The sequence below is a fragment of the Coregonus clupeaformis genome, chromosome 24 (genome assembly GCF_020615455.1).
Source record: "Coregonus clupeaformis isolate EN_2021a chromosome 24, ASM2061545v1, whole genome shotgun sequence".
Lineage (NCBI taxonomy): Eukaryota > Metazoa > Chordata > Actinopteri > Salmoniformes > Salmonidae > Coregonus > Coregonus clupeaformis.
The window spans coordinates 23,740,209-23,764,392 of NC_059215.1; the positions used below are offsets into that span (position 1 = coordinate 23,740,209).

The window sequence follows — 24,184 nt, forward strand, 5'->3', positions numbered from 1 at the left end:
CATGCGCTGACCAACTGGCAAGTGTCTTCACTGACATTTTCAACCTGTCCCTGAATTTGTCTAATACCAACATGTTTCAAGCAGACCAGCATAGTCCCTGTGCCCAAGAACAAAGGTAACCTGCCTAAATAACTACAGACCCGTAGCACTCACATCTATAGCCATGAAGTGCTTTGAAAGGCTGGTCATGGCTCACAACACCATTATCCCAGAAAACCTAGACCCACTCCAATTTGCATATCACCCCAACAGATCCACAGATGATGCAATCTCTATTGCACTCCACACTGCCCTTTCCCACCTGGACAAAAATAACACCTATGTGAGAATGCTGTTCATTGACTACAGCTCAGCGTTCAACACCATAGTGCCCACAAAGCTCATCACTAAGCTAAGGACCCTGGGACTAATGGCAGGCAACAACACATCTGCCACACTGATCCTCAACACGGGGGCCCCTCAGGGGTGCATGCTCAGTCCCCTCCTGTACTCCCTGTTCACCCATGACTGCATGGCCAGGCACGACTCCAACACCATCATTAAGTTTGCTGACAACATAACAGTGGTAGGCCTGATCACCGACAACGATGAGACAGCCTATAGGGAGGAGGTCAGAGACCTGGCCGTGTGGTGCCAGGATAAAAACCTCTCCCTCAACATGATCAAGAGAAAAGGAGATGATTGTGGACTACAGGAAAAGAAAGTTCGAGCACGCCCCCATTCTCATTGACGGGGCTGTAGTGGAGCAGGTTGAGAGCTTCAAGTTCCTTGGTGTCCACATCACCAACAAACTATCATGGTCCAAACACACCAAGACAGTCTTGAAGAGGGCACGACAAAGCCTATTCCCCCTCAGGAGACTGAAAAGATTTGACATGGGTCCACAGATCCTCCAAAAGTTATACAGCTGCACCATCGAGAACATCCTGACTGGTTGCATCACTGCCTGGTATGGCAACTGCTCGGCCTCCGACCGCAAGGCACTACAGAGGGTAGCGCGTATGGCCCAGTACATCACTGGGGCCAAGCTTCCTGCCATCCAGGACCTCTATACCAGGTGGTGTCAGAGGAAGGCCCAAAAAATGGTCAAAGATTCCAGCCACCCTAGTCAGACTGTTCTCTCTGCTACCGCACGGCAAGCGGTACCGGAGAGCCAAGTCTAGGTCCAAAAGGCTTCTTAACAGCTTCTAACCCCAAGCCATAAGAACAGCTAATCAAATGGCTACCCGGACTATTTGCAAATTTGATTTGTCATGGAAAGAGCAAGTGTTCTTAATGTTTTGAACACTCAGTGTATGTGCATAAAGATGCATAAGATGCATTCATAATGGACACGGTTGTGAGGCTGTGGCAGCGTCCCGATTATCCATGCTTCTCCTAAAGTGTGCGCTTGCACACTCCCTGTCATGGATTTAAATGCATTAGATTTAATGAAAGCATTGGCTGGAGGGAATTTCCACCATTGTAAAATCCATAACGGGGAGAGTTTAAATGTACACTTCAGAATTAGACTGTTAGAACTGATAAGGCCCCGTGGATTGATTAGGAATTGAAAAGCTGTATGGTTGAGAAGCACGAGGCAAAAGGAGTGGCAAAAAAGTCTGTCCCCACATTCGATTGGCAAACTTACTGTAAATTGAGAAATTACGTGACTAAACTGAACAAAAAGAAGAAGAAATTGTATTAATGAAACCAAGATAAATGACAATGTATGATGGAAAAAAGCTTTGGTATACTATAAATGAAATTATGGGGCAGAAAGACTAATTCAACTCCATCTTTCATTTAATCAGATTTTATCATTTATCACAAAACCTTTTGATGTTGCCAATCACTTCATTGAGTATTTAATTGGCAAAGTAAGCAAACTTAGGCATTAAATGCCAACAACTATGAGCCATCATATTCATGCATAAAATACCTAATAATGAAGGGAAAGCATTGTAATTAAAAATGTTTGTGTGGGTGAGGTGGAAAAGCTACTGTTGTCCATCAATAATGAGAAACCACCTGGTATTGACAACATAGAATGGAAAGCTACTGAGGATGGTAGCGGACTATATTGCCACTCCTATTTGTCATATTTAGGAGTAGAAGAAAATAAATAATTGTCCTCGAACCTAGAGGGAAGCCAGTCATTCCGTTACCCAAGAACGGGAAAGCACCCTTTACTGGTTCTAACAGCCAACCAATCAGCTTGCTGTCGACTCGTTCATGTCGTCGTTCAGCCACAACAAAAAAATTGTTTGACCAGATACAATGCTATTTCTCTGTAAACAAATTAACAACAGACTTTTAACATGCTTATAGAGATGGGCACTCAACATGTACTGCACTGACACAAATGACTTATGATTGGTTGAAATAAATTGACAATAAGAAAATTGTGGGAGCTGTACTGTTAGATTTCAGAGCAGCCTTTGATATTATTGACCATAACCTGTTGTTAAAAAAAACTTGTGTTATGGCTTTTCAACCTCTGCCATATCGTAGATTTAGAGCCATCTATCTAATAGAACAGGGGGTTTTCTTTAATGGAAGCTTCTCTAATGTTAAAAATGTAAAGTGCGGTGTACCGCAGGGCAGCTCTCTTGGCCCTCTACTCTTTTGTATTTTTACCACTGACCTGACACTGGCATTAAAACAAAGCCTGTGTGTCTATGTATGCTGATGATTCAACCCTATATGCGTCAGCAACCACAGCTAGTGAAATCACTGCAACCCTAAATAGAGAGTTGCAGTCAATTTTAGAATGGGTGGCTAGAAATAAACTAGTTCTGAACATCTCTAAAACTAAGAGCATTGTATTTGGTACAAATTATTCCCTAAGTTCTAGACCTCAGCTGAATCTGATAATGAATAATGTGGCAGTTAAACAACTTGATTATTGCCCAGTCATATGGTCAGGTGCTGAAAAGGACCTAGAAAAACTGAAGTTGGCCCAGAACAGAGCAGCACGTCTGGCTCTTCAATGTAATCAGAGGGCTTATATCAATACTAGGGCTGTCCCAGACCCAAAAAATATTGGTCGACCAAGAGTCGTCCGTTTTTTCGACCAATCGATTAGTGGACATTTTTAAACGTGTACTTCTGCATTTATAGACACACCCTATGTGTTTGAATAAAATCAACTATATGCAAGTATTTGTCGCACTTTCCGTGCTGAAGCTGCAACGTAATTACAGCCATTTTGTTTCTTACTTGTTTTTCTGACTGAAACGTTCTGTTACCGAAATAACAAAATCTTTGGGGAAAAACATTACCTATTCCCTCAACCCTAGCTCTCTTTACGTGAAACATGTATGCTCACGAAATCAGTAGGCTATTAAACACTCAAACTCGCAACAGAAGCAGGATCGGTCTTATTTCTGTAGACTAGACTAGACTGTACACTACCGGCCAAAAGTTTTAGAACACCTACTCATTCAAGGGCTTTTCTTTATTTTAAAAATGTTTTACATTGTAGAATAATAGTGAAGACATCAAAACGATGAAATAACACATATGGAATCATGTAGTAACCAAAAAAGTGTTAAACAAATCAAAATATATTTTATATTCTATATTCTTCAAATAGCCACCCTTTGCCTTGATGACAGCTTTGCTCACTCTTGGCATTCTCTCAACCAGCTACACCTGGAATGCTTTTCCAACAGTCTTGAAGGAGTTCCCACATATGCTGAGCACTTGTTGGCTCCTTTTCCTTCACTCTGCCGTCCAACTCATCCCAAACCATCTCAATTTGGTTGAGGTCGGGGGATTGTGGAGGCCAGGTCATCTGATGCAGCACTCCATCACTCTCCTTCTTGGTAAAATAGCCCTTAAACCCTTGAATGAGTAGGTGTTCTAAAGGTTTTGACCGGTAGTGTATATGGATGATTTATAAAGCCAGGCACGCTTAACAGTTAGACTATTACTTATAGACCTAATTAAGTTGGGGTTTACTCTCTCCTCAATGTTCTTAGACAATTAAGGCAAGGGCTGTTTCCTCGTCTCCTCACTCCGCTGCTGCCTCCGCCGCATTGTTCTCATCACCAATATGCTTGTTAAGTTCGCTATTATGCACATAGCAACATACAGGGAAAGGCACCAATTCAATGGCATACTCTAGATTATGTTTCAGAACCGCGAACAGCAACCGCTATCCATCGCAGGAGAAAGCATGTTTGTTATAAAATAATATTACATTTATTAGTGTTGCACCATTATTCTTACATAATATAACCATTTACAATTTCAGTAGCACATGTCTTAGAGTGATGACTGTGCCAACCCTGTGGCCTCCGCAATGGATTAGTCCACTGAGACAGGTGTGAATCAGACAGGTGTATTATGGACCAGTTAAATCAATTTGTGACGGCTCGACTAACCAACAGCCTATCGACCAAACAATCGAACAGTCGACTAAATGGGGTCAGCCCTAATCAATACTATGCATGCCAGTCTATCTTGGCTAAAAGTAGAGGAGAAACTGATTGCATCAATTCTTGTTATTATAAGAAACAATGTGTTGGAAATTCCAAATTGTTTGCATAGTCAACTTACACACAGCACTAACACACACACTTACCCCAACAGACATGCCACCAGGGGTCTTTTCACAGTCCCCAAATCCATAACAAACTCAAGAAAATGTACAGTATTATTATATAGCCATGAAGATTGCATGGAACTCCCATCAGAGATTCCTGAAGTGAACAACAAACCTGGTTTAAAAAAACAGATAAAGCAACACCTCACAATGCCTCTCCCCTATTTGACCTAGATATTGTGTGTATGTACTGATATGTAGGCTGTGTGTGACATTTTAAATGTACGTAGTTCTGTCCTTGTCTATTTTTTTTTTTTTACTCTGAGACACGAAATTGAGCTCAGGTGCATCCTGTTTCCATTGATCATCCTTGAGATGTTTCTACAACTTGATTGGAGTCCACGTGGTAAATTCAATTAATTAGACATGATTTGGAAAGGCACACCTGTCTATATAAAGGTCCTACAGTTGACAGTGTATGTCAGAGCAAAAACCAAGCCATGACGTCGAAGGAATTGTCCGTAGAGCTCCGAGACAGGATTGTGTCAAGGCACAGATCTGGGGAAGGGTCTCCAAAAAATTTACGCAGCATTGAAGGTCCCCAAGAACACAGCGGCCTACATCATTCTTAAATGGAAGAAGTTTGGAACCACAAAGACTCTCCTAGAGCTGGCCGCCCGGCCAAACTGAGCAATTGGGGGAGAAGGGCCTTGGTCAGCGAGGTGACCAAAAACCCAATGGTCACTTTGACAGCGCTCCAGAGTACCCCTGTGGAGATGGGAGAACCTTCCAGAAGGACAACCATCTCTGCAGCACTCCACCAATAAGGCCTTTATGGTAGAGTGGCCAGACGGAAGCCACTCCTCAGTAAAAGGCACGTCAGCCCGCATGGAGTTTGCCAAAAGGCACCCAAAGGACTCTCAGACCATGAGAAACAAGATTCTCTGGTCTGATGAAACCAAGATTGAACTCTGGCCTGAATGCAGAGCGTCACGTCTGGAGGAAACCTGGCACATTTACATTTACGTCATTTAGCAGACGCTCTTATCCAGAGCGACTTACAAATGGCACCATCCCTACGGTGAAGCATGGTGGTGGGAGCATCATGCTGTGGGGATGTTTTTCAGCGGCAGGGACTGGGAGACTAGTCAGGATCGAGGGAAAGATTAACGGAGAAAAGTACAGAGAGATCCTTGATGAAAACCTGCTTCAGAGTGCTCAGGACCTCAGACTGGGGCGAAGGTTGACCTTCCAACAGGACAACAACCCTAAGCACACAGCCAAGACAACGCAGGAGTGGCTTCGGGACAAGCCTCAATGTCCTTGAGTGGCCCAGCCAGAGCCCGGAATTGAACCCTATCAAACATCTCTGGAGAGACCTGAACATAGCTGTGCAGAACCGCTCCGCACCTAACCTGACAGAGCTTGAGAGGATCTGCAGAGAAGAATGGAAGAAACTCCCCAAATACAGGTGTGTCAAGCTTGTAGCGTCATACCCAAGAAGACTCAATGCTGTAATCGCTGCCAAAGGTGCTTCAACAAAGTACTGAGTAAAGGGTCTGAATACTTATGTAAATGTGATATTTACATTTATTTTTTTCTAAAAACCTGTTTTTGCTTTCTCATTATGGGGTATTGTGTGTAGATTGATTAGGGAAACAAATTTAATCAATTTTAGAATAAGGCTGTAACGTAACAAAATGTGGAAAAAGTCAAGGGGTCTGAATACTTTCCGAATGCACTGTACGACCTTTTAGAAACGACAAAGCTCTCAGTATAGTGATGCAGGTCTTTAGATGTTGTACACATGAAATTGTTTAATTCAGAACTTTATCCGCAATGTTATATTCCCTTTTGCGCGACTCTAGCCGTTTCCCCTATCCAGCTGTTTGATTCTCCGTGTAGCCTGCTGCTACAGGTAACTGCCCAAAAAAAGGAAACACAGTGTCTTAATAGGGCGTTCCTGTGTGGGAGTACCCCCATGCTTCAATATACATTTTATCCCTCATTTACTCAAGTTTTTCCTTTATTTTGGCAGTTACCTGTAGAATGGACGGAGAGGTATCTCTCGAGTCGCAACCAAATGGAATATAACGTTGCGGATAAAGTTTGGAATGACACAATTTAATGTGTACAACATCTAAAGACCTGCATCACTATACTGAGAGCGTTGCCATTTCTAAAATGATATATTTGGGGGGGTTTTGGAGCCTTTGTTCATGTTTTTTCTACACAACGAGGATGACGAAGGATTTGCTGTTTGGGGTAAGTTTCTCAAAAACGTGAAATCACAAAAAAGTTGTATATAACATGTCATTTACATCAAAAATATAGATTTGGTTGTAAAAAACAACATATCCTTAAATGTTTGTTATTATCTCATGTTTTGTATCGCAATATATGCCCTTACAACCCCCCTCCACCCAACATAATATACTAGGCTTACCTTGAAGAGCTGCTCCTCAGTCTCTCTGAAGACGTGGATCATGAGCAGTAGCAGGTGATTGTTGTCCACCCTGAAAAAGCCACACAGAATCACAATTGCCTCAAAAAAGGCTTAAAAGTCCATTATGTAATTGTGTACGATCCGACTGCTAGTTATAGATCTGTAATTCTGATTGCTTCCCTTCAGTAAGTTTAATTTATTATTTATTTTTACATTCAGTTTTGTACATAAAACTCATACAGCTAAACTAGATATAGGCCAATATATATTTTTTGTTATTGAAAAAGATGGTACAATGATTCTCTACAATGCTTGTTATGTTACAAACTGAAATCAGGCGGACATTCAAGAAAAACATATTTCCAAGACATTGTGCCTTTAAAACCCACCAGAGTCGATTTCCGCGCCCCATGAGGAAATCGAATTAGCATAATAACAAAAATCACCATCAAAATCAGTCTTTATTTTTTTTGCATGGGCTTTTTGCATGGGCAGTTTGGGATACACACTAATATGACCCCTCTATGGAAAGGTGAGACTCTCACTAACACGTACAGTGGGGAAAAAAAGTATTTAGTCAGCCACCAATTGTGCAAGTTCTCCCACTTAAAAAGATGAGAGAGGCCTGTAATTTTCATCATAGGTACACGTCAACTATGACAGACAAAATGAGAAAAAAATATCCAGAAAATCACATTGTAGGATTTTTAATGAATTTATTTGCAAATTATGGTGGAAAATAAGTATTTGGTCAATAACAAAAGTTTCTCAATACTTTGTTATATACCCTTTGTTGGCAACGGACACAGGTCAAACGTTTTCTGTAAGTCTTCACAAGGTTTTCACACACTGTTGCTGGTATTTTGGCCCATTCCTCCATGCAGATCTCCTCTAGAGCAGTGATGTTTTGGGGCTGTCGCTGGGCAACACAGACTTTCAACTCCCTCCAAAGATTTTCTATGGGGTTGAGATCTGGAGACTGGCTAGGCCACTCCAGGACCTTGAAATGCTTCTTACGAAGCCACTCCTTCGTTGCCCGGGCAGTGTGTTTGGGATCATTGTCATGCTGAAAGACCCAGCCACGTTTCATCTTCAATGCCCTTGCTGATGGAAGGAGGTTTTCACTCAAAATCTCACGATACATGGCCCCATTCATTCATTCTTTCCTTTACACGGATCAGTCGTCCTGGTCCCTTTGCAGAAAAACAGCCACAAAGCATGATGTTTCCACCCCCATGCTTCACAGTAGGTATGGTGTTCTTTGGATGCAACTCAGCATTCTTTGTCCTCCAAACACGACGAGTTGAGTTTTTACCAAAAGGTTCTATTTTGGTTTCATCTGACCATATGACATTCTCCCAATCCTCTTCTGGATCATCCAAATGCACTCTAGCAAACTTCAGACGGGCCTGGACATGTACTGGCTTAAGCAGGGGGACACGTCTGGCACTGCAGGATTTGAGTCCCTGGCGGCGTAGTGTGTTACTGATGGTAGGCTTTGTTACTTTGGTCCCAGCTCTCTGCAGGTCATTCACTAGGTCCCCCCGTGTGGTTCTGGGATTTTTGCTCACCGTTCTTGTGATCATTTTGACCCCACGGGGGTGAGATCTTGCGTGGAGCCCCAGATCGAGGGAGATTATCAGTGGTCTTGTATGTCTTCCATTTCCTAATCATTGCTCCCACAGTTGATTTCTTCAAACCAAGCTGCTTACCTATTGCAGATTCAGTCTTCCCAGCCTGGTGCAGGTCTACAATTTTGTTTCTGGTGTCCTTTGACAGCTCTTTGGTCTTGGCCATAGTGGAGTTTGGAGTGTGACTGTTTGAGGTTGTGGACAGGTGTCTTTTATACTGATAACAAGTTCAAACAGGTGCCATTAATACAGGTAACGAGTGGAGGACAGAGGAGCCTCTTAAAGAAGAAGTTACAGGTCTGTGAGAGCCAGAAATCTTGCTTGTTTGGAGGTGACCAAATACTTATTTTCCACCATAATTTGCAAATAAATTCATAAAAAATCCTACAATGTGATTATCTGGATTTTTTTTCTCAATTTGTCTGTCATAGTTGACGTGTACCTATGATGAAAATTACAGGCCTCTCTCATCTTTTTAAGTGGGAGAACTTGCACAATTGGTGGCTGACTAAATACTTTTTTTCCCCACTGTATATCAGGCGGTGTGGAAGGAAGGCCTGGAAAATCGTTAAAGACTCCAACCACCCAAGCCATTGACTATTCTCTCTGCTTCCGCACGGCAAGCGGTACCGGTTCATCAAGTCTGACACCAACAGGCTCTTGAAAAGCTTCTATCCCCAAGCAATAAGACTGATAAATAGCTAACAAAATAGCTACACGGACTGAGTTAACCTTGTATCTTTATTGACCTTTTATTTTTACACTGTCTATACGCACACTCACAGGCCCTACACACTCACTCCATCATCTGCTCACTAACACATAATATGCACATACAATTATACACCCACTCACATACAAGCTGCTGCTACTCTGTTTATCTTATATCCTGTTGCCTAGTCACCTTACCCCTATCCATACTGTATCTACCCTCCATCACTCCAGTATCCCTACACCTTATAAATATGGTATTGGAACTGACCATGTATATAGTATGCTTACTTAGTTATTGTGTTCTTCATATTTCTTCTTATTTCTCGTGTGTTTTACTAGTATTACATTATTATTGATTGTTGCATTGTTGGGTTTTGAGTTCGCAAGAAAGGCATTTCACTGTACTTGAAACATACACAGTCCATGTCTCAAGTCTTAAAAACTCTTCTTTAACCTGTCTCCTCCCCTTCATCTACACTGATTGAAGTGGATTTAACAAGTGACATCAATAAGGGATCATAGCTTTCACATGGATTCCCCTGGTCAAGAGCAGGTGTTCCTAATGTTTTGTTCACTCAGTGTATTATGGAAGTAGTTTAGTGCCCCAAAACATTTGTTAAATATTGGTAAAAAATTATATAAAATAATCTAGATTTTTCGTATAAATCGCTCAGATATAGGACAGACCATCTGTTTTTCCATGTATTAATCTGATATTCAATGTGTTTCTATGGGCTAATAACACTAAGACCAAATTCAATGTTTCAAATAAAAAAAGTATATATTTTTTTGATACCTAAATAGGTCCTACAATTCTAAATGAAATAGCTCAATTATCCTTGGTATGACCATCTTAAAACAATTCTATATGTTAGCTTAGTAGACCCCCCCCCCTCCCCCCCAGCTTAGACTCTTAAGTATTAAAAAGGTTTCATTCATGTTTCACCCAAACATGTGTTCATTAACCACCAACTCACTTGAATTCTGCAGAATGGCAGTTTTCTTTTGGACTGAGCCTGTCCTCTTCCGCCTCCTTTTCAGTTTCTCCAGCAGCCAATCCATTCTCGACCACCACTGCCTCCTCTTCCTCCTCTAAGAAGGGGTCCTGTCCTGGTGGTGCCTCTGCCTCTCCCTCATCTTCATGGCCACCAGGAAGAGCCTGCGGCTGGCCATGCCCTGCAGCGTCATGGTGGCCACCACGAGTGGTACCAGCATCTGGACTGTTGGGGATAAAGCAGTAAAAGTCTGCAGGGGCCGGAGGGGCCTGCAGGAAGTTTGGGCTCGAGGCCAGAGCAGGGCGCAGCAGGGGGGGGGGCCCGGCTTCCGGATCAGGCGGCTCAACAATCGAATCCCCTCGAAAAGGCTTCTGCCCCGGGGGATAGGAGTTGGCCTCAGGACTGGCGGAGGAGGACCTTCTTGGGAGGGATCTCTGACGGGTCTTCTCCCCCTCTTCTTCCTCTTTGTCTGGTTGCCACCAGGCCCCCCCCCCGTCCAGAGCTCCGTTGAGCAGGTCCATAACGTCATGTAGGGGCTGGCCCACACTGTCCATGGAGGTGTCCGTCATCTCCGGCAGCCGCAGGAGACCCTCTGACTCCTCCTCCTCCTGGCCTTCCTTCTCACCCGTCCCTCTCCTGCTCCTTCTCTTCACCGTCTCGGCCCCTGAGCCCTGCGGCGGCCCCACAGAGGGGCTCCAGGAGTCTCCATCCAGCCCCTCTCCCTCACACCCAGCCTGGGTTCCGTCGTCTACCTCCGCTTGCTCGGAGGCCACTGTGTTCTGTTCACCGCACACCGTGGAGTCACTGGAGCCCTTCACAACACGGCGCTTCTTGGCTGGCTTCCTTCGTCTGGCCATCCTGGTGGAATGGAAAGCAGCATGTCATAATGGTTAGTCCATGTGTACTCCTCCTAGGTCCATTGTATAAATTCATAACATTTCACAAGCCAAAAAGCTAGGGGACATGTTGACCTGTATGAGTGTGCCAATAAATGAGGGCTTCGCTTGATCTGATAACCTCGATGTCTGTGAGCTAAAATTAAGTTGGAACTCCAAGCTCTGTGTGTTGAGGCTGAGAAAAAGTGAGGGCAACCTAAACCTGATAACCAGTTAGTGGCTAAATATCATGGGGTTTTAGCCAGAGGCTAATGTTAGGAGTGTGTGCTGTGCTGTACCTGATAACCTCCAGCTCGTTGCTGGTGCTCTCCGTGTCATCCACGGTGGTGGTGGTGTCGTGGTGGTGGCGGCTGGCCGTGTGGACGGGCGTGATGTCGGCCGAGGTGTTGGTGTCCGAGTCCTCGTTGAAGGGGTTGAGTCTGAAGGTGGGGCAGCGGGGCAGGGGCGTTCCCCTCACTGGGATGACGGCAGCGGCCGCCCGGAGAATCACAGAGTCGTTGAAGACCGTCTGAGAGTCTGAGGCGCTGGAGCGAGGACAGATGACCGGGTCGGTGAGATCACCCTCTGTGGCAGGACGGGAGAAACACACACGGTAATCAAAATAGCAGAACAATCACACATATAGTATGCCACAAATACTGTACACACTGTGTCCAAATAAATGAGAATGGATACTGGTGGTCCTTTGACTGGGACAGGGGTGAGGGCTAACCACACATTTCCCACAGGATGCACAGGACAAAGACAGGCAGGCAGAAAAAAAGACAAGCTTGTTGAGTGACATACGCCTTGGTTCAACCTTCCTACCATAGCTTACACGTTCATATAGGGCACACAGTCTGTCAAATTGTTTAAGGATTTGTTATTAATTATCTGTTCGAACAGGTGCTTTATTGGTGTTGTTGAAGTCTATCAACACGACATATCAGCAGTACATTAAACTATGTCAAATGAATGCAGTGACAGTGCTACAGTACATGCTACAGTTGGTGACAGAAGCTATAAAGGCAGGGTTGAACCTTGAACAAAGCCATGCAATCCAATGGTTCCAAAGAGAAATAGAGGACATTCCACATATATGCCAGCAGACACCAAACAGAGTGAGTACTAACTATCAGGCATTGCAGTTCTCTAGTTTTATTCCATATCAATGCTGCGTGAGCTTTAGGATCATGTCTCCAAAGAGAAACATGTTGCGTGGTTCATTAAAACATGATTGACAACATTAACAATTCACCAGTGCATAGAAATGTCTGCTTAGAAAATACAGTGGGGGAAAAAAGTATTTAGTCAGCCACCAATTGTGCAAGTTCTCCCACTTAAAAAGATGAGAGAGGCCTGTAATTTTCATCATAGGTACACGTCAACTATGACAGACAAAATGAGGGAAAAAAATCCAGAAAATCACATTGTAGGATTTTTAATGAATTTATTTGCAAATTATGGTGGAAAATAAGTATTTGGTCACCTACAAACAAGCAAGATATCTGGCTCTCACAGACCTGTAACTTCTTCTTTAAGAGGCTCCTCTGTCCTCCACTCGTTACCCGTATTAATGGCACCTGTTTGAACTTGTTATCAGTATAAAAGACACCTGTCCACAACCTCAAACAGTCACACTCCAAACTCCACTATGGCCAAGACCAAAGAGCTGTCAAAGGACACCAGAAACAAAATTGTAGACCTGCACCAGGCTGGGAAGACTGAATCTGCAATAGGTAAGCAGCTTGGTTTGAAGAAATCAACTCTGTGAGCAATTATTAGGAAATGGAAGACATACAAGACCACTGATAATCTCCCTCGATCTGGGACTCCTCACCCCGTGGGGTCAAAATCATCACAAGAACGGTGAGCAAAAATCCCAGAACCACACGGGGGGACCTAGTGAATGACCTGCAGAGAGCTGGGACCAAAGTAACAAAGCCTACCATCAGTAACACACTACGCCGCCAGGGACTCAAATCCTGCAGTGCAAGACGTGTCCCCCCTGCTTAAGCCAGTACATGTCCAGGCCCGTCTGAAGTTTGCTAGAGTGCATTTGGATGATCCAGAAGAGGATTGGGAGAATGTCATATGGTCAGATGAAACCAAAATAGAACCTTTTGGTAAAAACTCAACTCGTCGTGTTTGGAGGACAAAGAATGCTGAGTTGCATCCAAAGAACACCATACCTACTGTGAAGCATGGGGGTGGAAACATCATGCTTTGGGGCTGTTTTTCTGCAAAGGGACCAGGACGACTGATCCGTGTAAACGAAAGAATGAATGGGGCCATGTATCGTGAGATTTTGTGTGAAAACCTCCTTCCATCAGCAAGGGCATTGAAGATGAAACGTGGCTGGGTCTTTCAGCATGACAATGATCCCAAACACACTGCCCGGGCAACGAAGGAGTGGCTTCGTAAGAAGCATTTTAAGGTCCTGGAGTGGCCTAGCCAGTCTCCAGATCTCAACCCCATAGAAAATTGAAAGTCTGTGTTGCCCAGCGACAGCCCCAAAACATCACTGCTCTAGAGGAGATCTGCATGGAGGAATGGGCCAAAATACCAGCAACAGTGTGTGAAAACCTTGTGAAGACTTACAGAAAACGTTTGACCTGTGTCATTGCCAACAAAGGGTATATAACAAAGTATTGAGAAACTTTTGTTATTGACAAAATACTTATTTTCCACCATAATTTGCAAATAAATTCATAAAAAATCCTAGAATGTGATTTTCTGGATTTTTTTTCCTCATTTTGTCTGTCATAGTTGACGTGTACCTATGATGAAAATTATAGGCCTCTCATCTTTTTAAGTGGGAGAACTTGCACAATTGGTGACTGACTAAATACTTTTTTCCCCCACTGTAACTTACCTGTCAATAAAATCGCATGAAATGTTGGCAATAGTGCCACATCATATTTTCTTGCATAGTGAGCCAAAAATGCCCCTAAAATTAAATATTTTTTACAACTAAGCATCATTATGCAATGTATCCCTTAATACTCTACACATGTAATATTGAGGACAATTGACGTTTGATTCAGTAGTGTCTTAAAAGATAAGTGTAAAAGCGCAGCGACAGTGGATTTTAATATTATTACAAATCCATCTAGCCTACTTCCCAATAAACTAAAGTGCATAAATCAGAAGCCCTTTGATTGCCTTCTCTACCATTTCCCTCTTAGCATTAGCTAGCTGCTTGTTCTTTATCAGTATTGATATTGCAATTAAGATACTCAAATTAAACCACTGACTACACACAGAGGACCAGCATGCATTCAGCACACACTGTGGGATGGAGGACATGCATGATGCTGTGAGCGGGGAGGGAGGGTGGAGAAGAGTTGAGAACGGAGGAAGGGAGGATAGGGGAGGGGTACCATGTCCCACCTTCCCAGTCTGCAGTTGGCTGCAACACGGGGAAGATGTCACCGAAATCATAATCTAAAAAAGGAGGGATAAGACTCAACGTTAGAACGGGAAGGCCCGAGACATACATGGAAAATGTGACATATGAGAGAAATATGATACACATGATGAGAACAGTTACTGGTATGGCAAGGCAGACAGAAAACTACACATAAATGGGGGCTCAATGTGGCTCAATGGTTTATGGAAAGTGACAGGAGATAAAGCATTCACACAATGGAGCTCATATACTGTGCTATGTGCTCAATGAACAGCACTTCAACGTGAGTGCTAGGCTATTATTTCTACATAATAACCCATGAGCCACAAGTGTCTTCCTGATCGATCCAACTTTAGCATCAATACTCCATTACTTGACAAACCAGCCTATGAATTAAGCTAGTGACACAGCATAAAACAGAGAAGAGGTGGAGCCTCTGACCTTCGCTGGAAGGGGCGATGGCGCTGTCGTCCCACTCCAGGTTGGTAGAGGTGAGGGAGGTGAAGGAGTGCAGAGAAAGGCTGTCCGAGCTGGGGAGGCACTCCTCAAAGTCCAGCAGATTCTGGGGCTTGTAGTACTCCGGCATGTAGGGTGCCACATCCAAGTAGGGGACATCCTAACACCCAGAAAACAATGGGGGTTTGAGAGTGTTGTTGATGTTACATTACATATCTCTTTTTGACTGAATTATTTATTGGTTTTACACACAATCCAAAGACTGTTTAGATTCTTTGATTGAGCATGATGGTACTTTTTTTTAAATTTTCTTACATTTTCTTGTTGGACTTTTGTAAATGAAGTGATTTAATATGAATTCTAATTGTTTCAAAGCACTGTCTAATACTGACCAACTCCAGATCAAAGCGAATGAACTCCAGTCCCGAAATCAACGTGAGGAAGAGTGTGAGGTGATCATGGCTGCAAACCAATGCATTTCTGGGGGAGAGATTCAAAGCAGATGGTTTATTTACAATAAGGGGACTAGTTACACGCATTAGTCATACACACTTTCACACTCATCATATGCTGCTGCTACTCTGTTCTTTATCTTACTCTTTTTATGAACTATCCTTACGCCTAGTCACCCTGCTTTTATGTACACTACCGTTGAAAAGTTTGGGGTCACTTAAAAATGTCCTTTTTGAAAGAAAAGCAATTTTTTTGTCCATTAAAATAACATCAAATTGATCAGAAATACAGTGTAGACATTGTTAATGTTGTAAATGGCTATTGTAGCTGGAAACGGCAGATTTTTTTATGGAACATCTACATCGGCCAATTATCAGCAACCATCAGTCCTGTGTTCCAATGGCACGTTGTGTTTGCTAATCCAAGTTTACCATTTTAAAAGGCTAATTGATCATTAGAAAACCCTTTTACAATTATGTTAGCACAGCTGAAAACTGTTGTGCTGATTAAAGAAGCAATAAAACTGGCCTTCTTGAGACTAGTTGTGTATCTGGAGCATCAGCAATTGTGGGTTCGATTACAGGCTCAAAATGGCCAGAAACAAATACTTTTCTTCTGAAACTCGTCAGTCTATTCTTGTTCTGAGAAATTAGACTATTCCATGTGAGAAATTGCAAAGAAACTGAAGATCTCGTACAACGCTGTGTACTACTCCCTTCACAGAACAGCGCAAACTGGCTCTAACCAAAATAGAAAGAGGAGTGGGAGGCCCCGGTGCACAACTGAGCAAGAGGACAAATACATTAGTGTCTAGTTTGAGAAACAGGCGCCTCACAGGTCCTCAACTGGCAGGTCCTCAATAGTACCCGCAAAACACCAGTCTCAACGTCAACAGTGAAGAGGCGACTCCGGGATGCTGACCTTCTAGGCAGAGTTGCAAAGAAAAAGCCATATCTCAGACTGCCCATCTCAATCTTTTCTTTTTATTGGCCAGTCTGAGATATGGCTTTTTCTTTGCAACTCTGCCTAGAAGGTCAGCATCCCGGAGTCGCCTCTTCACTGTTGACGTTGAGACTGGTGTTTTGCGGGTACTATTGAGGACCTGCCAGTTGAGGACCTGTGAGGCGCCTGTTTCTCTAGAATGGGAAGGCCCGATAGCTGCAGTTGTGGTGCCCCGATCTAACGCCAGACTGAACCCCGCTCAGTATGTTATTTTCAATTAAGACGTTTTTTACTGTGAGTTCACTAGGGATTCATAGACTTTGGCCAGGATAGGGAGTTTGGAGATCGGACGACAGTTATTAGCATCTGAGGGATCTCCACCCTTTAGCAGTGGGAGGACATAAGCTGATTTCCATATGCTGGGTATGGAATTGGTCAAGAGACTCAAGTTGAAAATGTGAGCTACAAGTTCAGTATTAATACCAGCTGCTGTCTTTAAAAGAGGTAGGGATCCAAGTTGTCTGGGCCTGCAGACCTTTTAGTGTCTATTGCCTTTAGTGCTTTATAGACCTTAGCATAAGAAACAGGCTCAAAGTTAAAATGGTTCACATGAGGGCCTATATCATAGTTTACTGTAACAGCGCTTACATTAGAGGCCTGGGCCCCACCATTATCAAAAACTGAACCAGCAGACATGAAGTGCTTGTTAAATACCCCTACAATATCAGCTTTATCCTTCACTTCATTAGAATCCATTATTAAATGGTCAGGAAGGCCAGAGAATACATTATGACCTGACACTGATTTGAATAGCTTCCAGAACTTGGTAAGGTTGTTTAGGTTCTCTGTGACTGCATTTAGATAGAAATCTGATTTAGACTTCCTGATCAATCCTGTACATTTGTTTCTTAGCGCTCTGAAGGAGGCCCAGTCAACAGGAGCATTTGTATGTTTAGCTTGAGCCCAAGAGACATTTCTCTTTCTAATTAATTCTGTCAAGTTATCTGAAAACCAGGGACTGTCCCTTCCACCGATTCCACATTTCTTCACAGGGTCATACTTATCACAAATGGACACAAATCTCATATAAAATAGTCCAAGGCAGTGTCAACATCGGGAATCAGACTTACTCTGTCAATATTATGGTACAGATCATGTAAGAACGCCTGCTCATCAAACTGTCTAAAATGTAATTAAAAAATATAACTGGGTATGCCTTTTGTCATTTTTGTATTTCTAACACAAGCAATTGCAGTGATCACTGACATCCTTACAGAATATCCCAGTCGATCCGGTACTGTATACTCCCTGCATATGTATGTAATGATGCATTCGGAAAGTTCAGACCCCTTCCCTTTTTCCACTTTTTTACGTTACAGCCTTATTCTAAAATGAATTATTAAATAATCCTCAATCTACACACAATACCCCATTATGACAAAGTGAAAACAGGTTGAAAAAAAACACAAAACACCTTATTTACATAAGTATTAAGACCCTTTGCCAGGAGACTCGAAATTGACCTCAGGTGCATCCTGTTTACATTGATCATCCTTGAGATGTTTCTACAACTTGATTGGAGTCCACCTGTGGTAAATTCAGTTGATCGGACATGATTTGGGAAGGCACACACCGGTCTATATAAGGTCCCACAGTTGACAGTGATTGCCAGAGCAAAAACCAAGCCATGAGGTCGAAGGAATTGTCCGTAGAGCTCCGAGACAGGATTGTGTTGAGGCACAGATCTGGGGAATGGCACCAGAAAATGTCTGCAGCATTGAAGGTCCCAAGAACACAGTGGCCTCCATCATTCTTAAATGGAAGAAGTTTGGAACCACCAAGGCACTTCCTAGAGCTGGACACCCGGCCAAACTGAACAATTGGGGGAGAAGGGCCTTGGTCAGGGTGGTGACCAAGAACACGATGGTCACTCTGACAGAGCTCCAGAGTTCCTCCGTGGAGATGGGAGAACCTTTCAGAAGGACAACCATCTCTGCAGCACTCCACCAATCAGGCCTTTATGGTAGAGTGGCCAGACAGAAGCCCCTCCTCAGTAAAAGGCACATGATAGCCTGCATTGGAGTTTGCCAAAAGGCACATAAAGGACTCTCAGACCATGAGAAACAAGATTCTCTGGTCTGATGAAACCAAGACTGAACTCTTTGGCCTGAATGCCAAGCGTCACGTCTGGAGGAAACCTGGCTCCAGAGCGCTCAGAACCTCAGACTCGGGCAAATGTTCACCTTCCAACAGGACAACGACCCTAACCACACAGCCAAGACAACGCAGGAGTCGTTTTGGGACAAGTCTCTGAATGTCCTTGAGTGGCCCAGCCAGAGCCCGGGCTTGAATCCGATCGAATATCTCTGAAGAGACCTGAAAAGAGCTGTGCAGCGACGCTCCCCATCCAACCTGACAGAGGACCTGCAGAGAAGAATGGGAGAAACTCCCCAAATACAGGTGTGCCAAGCTTGTAGCGTCATACCCAAGAAGACTCGAGGCTGTAATCATTTTACATTTAGCAGACGCTCTTATCCAGAGCGACTTACAGTTAGTGAGTGCATACATTTTCATACTGGCCCCCCGTGGGAAACAAACCCACAACCCTGGCGTTGCAAGCGCCATGCTCTACCAACTGAGTCCTAATCAGTGCCAAAGTGTTTCTACAAAGTACTGAGTAAAGGGTCTGAATACTTATGTAAATGTGATATTTCCAGTTTTTTTCTTTTGCTTTGTCATTGTGGGGTATTTTGTGTAGATTGATAAGGGAAAAACCTAATTTAATCAATTTTAGAATAAGGCTGTAATGTTAACAAAATGTAGGAAAAATCAAGGGGTCTGAATACTTTCAGAATGCACTGTACGTATGCATGCATATGCATATATATACACACTACCAGTCAAAAGTTGACACACCTACTCATTCAAGGGTTTTTCTTTATTTTTATTGTTTTCTACATTGTACAATAGTAGTGAAGACATCAAAACAATGAAATAACAGATATGGAACCAAAAAATATATTTGAGATTTGAGATTCTTCAAAGTAGCCATCCTTTGCCTTGATGACAGCTTTGCACACTCTTGGCATTCTCTCAACCAGTTTCACCTGGAATGCTTTTTCCACAGTCTTGAAGGAGTTCCCACATATGCTGAGCACTTTGTTGGCTGCTTTTCCTTCACTCTGCAGTCCAACTCATCCCAAACCATCTCAATTGGGTTGAGGTCGGGTGATTGTGGAGGCCAGTTCATCTGATGCAGCACTCCATCACTCTCCTTCTTGATCAAATAGCCCTTACACAGCCTGGAGGTGTGTTGGGTCATTGTCCTGTTGAAAAACAAATGATAGTCCCATTAAGCCCAAATCAGATGGGATGGCGACACAGAGCACGCAGATGAGCTTCCCTGAGACGATTTGTGCAGAAATGTAAGCGCAAACCAGATGGGATGGCGTATCACTGCAGAATGCTGTGGTAGCCATGCTGGTTAAGTGTGCCTTGAATTCTAAATAAATCACTGACAGTGTCACATGCAAAGCACCCCCACACCATCACACATCCTCCTCCATGCTTCACGTTGGGAACCACACATGCGGCGATCATCCGTTCACCTACTCTGAGTCTCACAAAGACATGGCAGTTGGAACCAATAATCTCAAATTTGGACTCATCAGACCGAAGGACAGATTTCCACCGGTCTAATGTCCATTGCTCATGTTTCTTGGCCCAAGCAAGTCTCTTCTTCTTATTGGTGTCCTTTAGTAGTGGTTTCTTTGTAGCAATTCAACCATGAAGGCCTGATTCACGCAGTCTCCTCTGTACAGTTGATGTTTAGATGTGTCTGTTACTTGAACTCTGAAGCATTTATTTGGGCTGCAATTTCTGAGGCTGGTAACTCTAATGAACTTATCCTCTGCAGCAGAGGTAACTCGGGGTCTTCCTTTCCTGTGGCGGTCCTCATGAGAGCCAGTTCCATCATAGCGCTTGGTTTTTGCGACTGCACTTGAAGAAACTTTCCGGATTGACTGACCTTCATGTCTTAAAGTAATGATAGACTGTCATTTCTCTTTGCTTATTTGAGCTGTTCTTGCCATAATATGGACTTGGTCTTTTACCAAATAGGGCTATCATCTGTATACCACCCCTACCTTGTCACAACACAACTGATTGGCTCAAACGCATTAAGAAGGAAAGAAATTCCACAAATTAACTTAAGAATGCACACCTGTTAATTGAAATGCATTCCAGGTGACTATCTCATGAAGCTGGTTGAGAGAATGCCAAGCGTGTGCAAAGCTGTCATCAAGGCAAATGGTGGCAACTTTGAAGATTCTCAAATATAAAATATATTTGTTTAACACTTTTTTGGTTACTACATGATTCCATATGTGTTATTTCATAGTTTGATGTCTTCACTATTATTCTACAATGTAAAAAATAGTAAAAATAAACAAAAACCCTTGAATGAGTAGGTTTGTCTAAACTTTTGACTGGTAGTGTATGTATATATATATATATATATATATATATATATATATATATATATATATATATATATATATATACATCATATTGTATTCGGCACGTGACAGAATTTGATTCGATTTTAGTCTAAATGCATAATATAGCGCTCTTTGGGTAAGAACACTCACTTTAAGTAATACTTCTGCAGCAATCCTTGGTTCTCTTGGAAGAGACGGAGGTAGCTTTCTAAGGAGCTCTCACTTAGTGCTAGGTATAGCCAGGCACGACCTGCACAGAAAATAAATAGAAACAAACGTGGGCATATTTACTTGTACCATGTATTATTTATTTCCTGCCTGAACTTGCAAATAAGTAGGCCTGCAAAGAAACCTCTCTGTAAAAGGAGAAACATACATGTGCAAACCCCAATGGTAATTACTGTAATCCTGACCTCAAACAACAACATTCTCTTGTGCTACATTTCTGGCATGTTACACAAGAGGAACTTACATTTGCCAAACCACTGGCTAACAATTGTAATTCACTTTATCACAGTAAATGGAGGTGTATGAATTGATTGACAGAAATGGCATGTATGCGTGTATTAGGGTTTACTGCTGTGAAACGTTTGTCTCTCAGGTTGCCCACAAGACTGACCATGTATGTTGATGTGTGCGCGTAAGAAAGCTGTAAAAAATTATGTTGTTCTAACTTCGCCCAAGGTTGGTTGCTATGTGCTGGAGCTCGTCGACCTGCCGGACCGCTTCCCTGCGGGTGAAGTGTAGGACCAGTACCCAGTAACCTGAGGAGATATCCTGCAGCCTGCAATGTACAGAACATGATAGTTCAGAGTTAGGATGTATTAAAGCACTGTGCAGATTTGGCTCTCAGTCTTCTTACCCATAGAGAAGAGCATGGTCAAGGTGCTCGCACAGTCGCTGTAGGACCCGGTCGTGATTCTGGATGGCTGGAGTTTCATCCTCACAGGCAGCAAAGTAGCTCTGCAACTGCAGTCGGGGCACAAAACATGTGGCGCTGATAAGAGTACTAGGCCCACAGCCGAACTAGAAATATGGGGATATCTTCTTCATGAGATGTTGAGAGGAGTACCTCATGCATCAAATATTGACAGATCTCGACAAGCATGGAGCCTGAAATTGGATAAATGCTACAGTACATCTGATCCACTAAATGGTATTACTATGACTGACTTAAAAGCATTAAATCAGACTTTTGTTCGTAACCTCTGAAAATACTAGTTTAACAGCACTGACTGAATATACAGGAATGTGGAATCTTAATAAATTCCAGTCACCTGATGATGATCATGTGACCATTAGACTGAGAACAGGAACAAACAGAATATAAGTAAGAGAGGACTAGAAAATCACACCAGGCAAGGTCTATTAAGCACTGTCAGTCTGCACAGTGCAAATACTTTGGAAGGATGGGACTGAACGTTAACACCGCACAGGTTTATGCAAAGGATGAATGTCAACATTCAAACAGGGTTTAGCCTAATTTATTAAGTAACCCATAAGTCAAATGCTATGTGTTCACAGTATACTTAACTATGCCTATCTTAAGCAAGCATATTGAAATGTGTTTGGAAAATAAGCAACAAAAGTTATTTTGGCCTTCAAATAGACCTAGCTACCCGAGGGTTGCTGAATTGGCCGTGACTCAGAATGTTAGTAGCAAGAAATAGTGTTTGTTTACATGACAGCATTGGCCAACACAACAGTGTCAGCTAGCTAGATAACGTTAGCTAGTAAACAAAACACCCATGACAATACAAACGTAATCCATGTGTTTAACGTTAGCTAAACAACAAACAATATTCAAGGACCTTACAGATAGTCAGCAACTGTTTTCTACCATGAGTCAGGCCCACTTATCATGGCAAGCAGAGTAATACTCATGTTTACTATCTTCAAATAAGTTAGCGCTAGCTGATCTTACTAACATGAAGAGGAGCTAACTAGCTATGTGCATAGACTTGATATCAGTCTTACCTTCTTGACAGACAAATTAATGTTTTCCAATATTCGGTCCATGACTTTCAGTTGATCCATCACTGGTCTCCTTGGCTGCCTGCAGCTGTCAGCTGATTTCCAGAGGTCTCAATGTTGTCTGCTGTTGATGTTCCCAAAGCTAGCCATCCATATATTTTCAACATAACATCAAACAAGCAGCTGGCTAGGTAATGTAACGACAACTAGCACAAGACAACAATGGCCATGGCTACTAACGTTGACTAGCAACGTCGTCCTCCCGCATACTAGTCCTCCTACGCTTCGAATGGCTAACGTTAGTCAACTGAACTGGCTAGCACGTTAGCTAGCGTCAGCGCAAGTAGAGAATAAATATCCTGCTGTCGTCGTAGCCGGTAGCTTTTACTTTCGGTGTAGTTAGCTAGTACTTTAATAGCCGAATTGTCAACTTGTTCAAACTTACTTTTGTTGTAGTTCAACTTTTCGTTGTAAAATGTAGAAACCATGACAAAGTTTTAATAAACTCAATGTTTAGTCCGGAGGAATAAATTCCACACAATGCTAAGCCAGTTTCTAAACCCAGAGGTGCAACATCGCGAGACTTCTGGGAACGCTTGCGAAACAGAGCAAGCAGATCAGACCGGGTTTTAAGAAGTCAATGAGAGAAGTGAAAAACTATTCCTTAGTTGTTACTTTTCTAGATATCTAGACACAACCTAGATTTGAGCCAATCTCTTAAGTAATTGAACACGTTATTACTCCAACCTCGTGAAATTCACAAACTGACACGTTTTCATTTTTATCAAAAAGTACTTGATATCGAAGGAGTGCCTTTGAGTTGACGGCCTGTACATGCGCATTTCGGCGTGAGACGAACGTTCGAGCCGAAGACGTGTTTCTGTGCATGAGCTTAGCTAGCCAACGTCGCCATGACATGGCCTACTAGCGTGATCGGGTATCTCTATTGGAGAAGCAGTTACTGCCCATCTTCATACTGTACTGTCTTTGGCTAAATTTAGCAGCTAGCCATATGAAGTTATTTAATTGACTGATACGTCACTAAATGCCTGTCAACGAGCTCGTGACCCACTAATATTACCGCCTTCAAAAAATGTGAGTAACATTTTTTTTTGCTGTAGTTTTACGCCCCCCCCAAAAAAAGTATATATATATATATATATATAGTAGTAGCTACATTTTCTCTACCCTATCCAGCTCAATGATTTATATATACACAATCGATCCAGCTGCAGGTTACTCAATTATATTAAGGA

At 42.8% G+C, this 24,184-nt stretch overlaps 1 protein-coding gene across 4 annotated transcripts in view; it reads right to left on the reverse strand.

Moving 5' to 3' along the window:
- The window catches only part of LOC121538430 (pleckstrin homology domain-containing family M member 2), a 47,062-nt gene extending 23,044 nt beyond the window's left edge, over positions 1 to 24,018 (reverse strand). For 2 of the 4 annotated variants that reach the window (XM_041846416.2, XM_041846415.2), the window contains exons 1-10: positions 22,932 to 24,018; positions 21,817 to 21,923; positions 21,629 to 21,738; positions 21,105 to 21,204; positions 15,453 to 15,540; positions 15,046 to 15,220; positions 14,586 to 14,639; positions 11,492 to 11,777; positions 10,300 to 11,175; positions 6,978 to 7,047 (exon numbers count right to left, since the gene is read on the reverse strand). In XM_041846416.2, coding sequence (XP_041702350.1) covers positions 6,978 to 7,047; positions 10,300 to 11,175; positions 11,492 to 11,777; positions 14,586 to 14,639; positions 15,046 to 15,220; positions 15,453 to 15,540; positions 21,105 to 21,204; positions 21,629 to 21,738; positions 21,817 to 21,923; positions 22,932 to 22,991 — 1,926 coding nt within the window. In that variant the 5' untranslated portion in view covers positions 22,992 to 24,018. The remainder of the gene's footprint in view (positions 1 to 6,977; positions 7,048 to 10,299; positions 11,176 to 11,491; positions 11,778 to 14,585; positions 14,640 to 15,045; positions 15,221 to 15,452; positions 15,541 to 21,104; positions 21,205 to 21,628; positions 21,739 to 21,816; positions 21,924 to 22,931) is intronic. The other 2 variants (XM_041846417.2, XM_041846418.2) reach the window with 2 other exon arrangements.
- Positions 24,019 to 24,184: the final 166 nt, after the last annotated feature.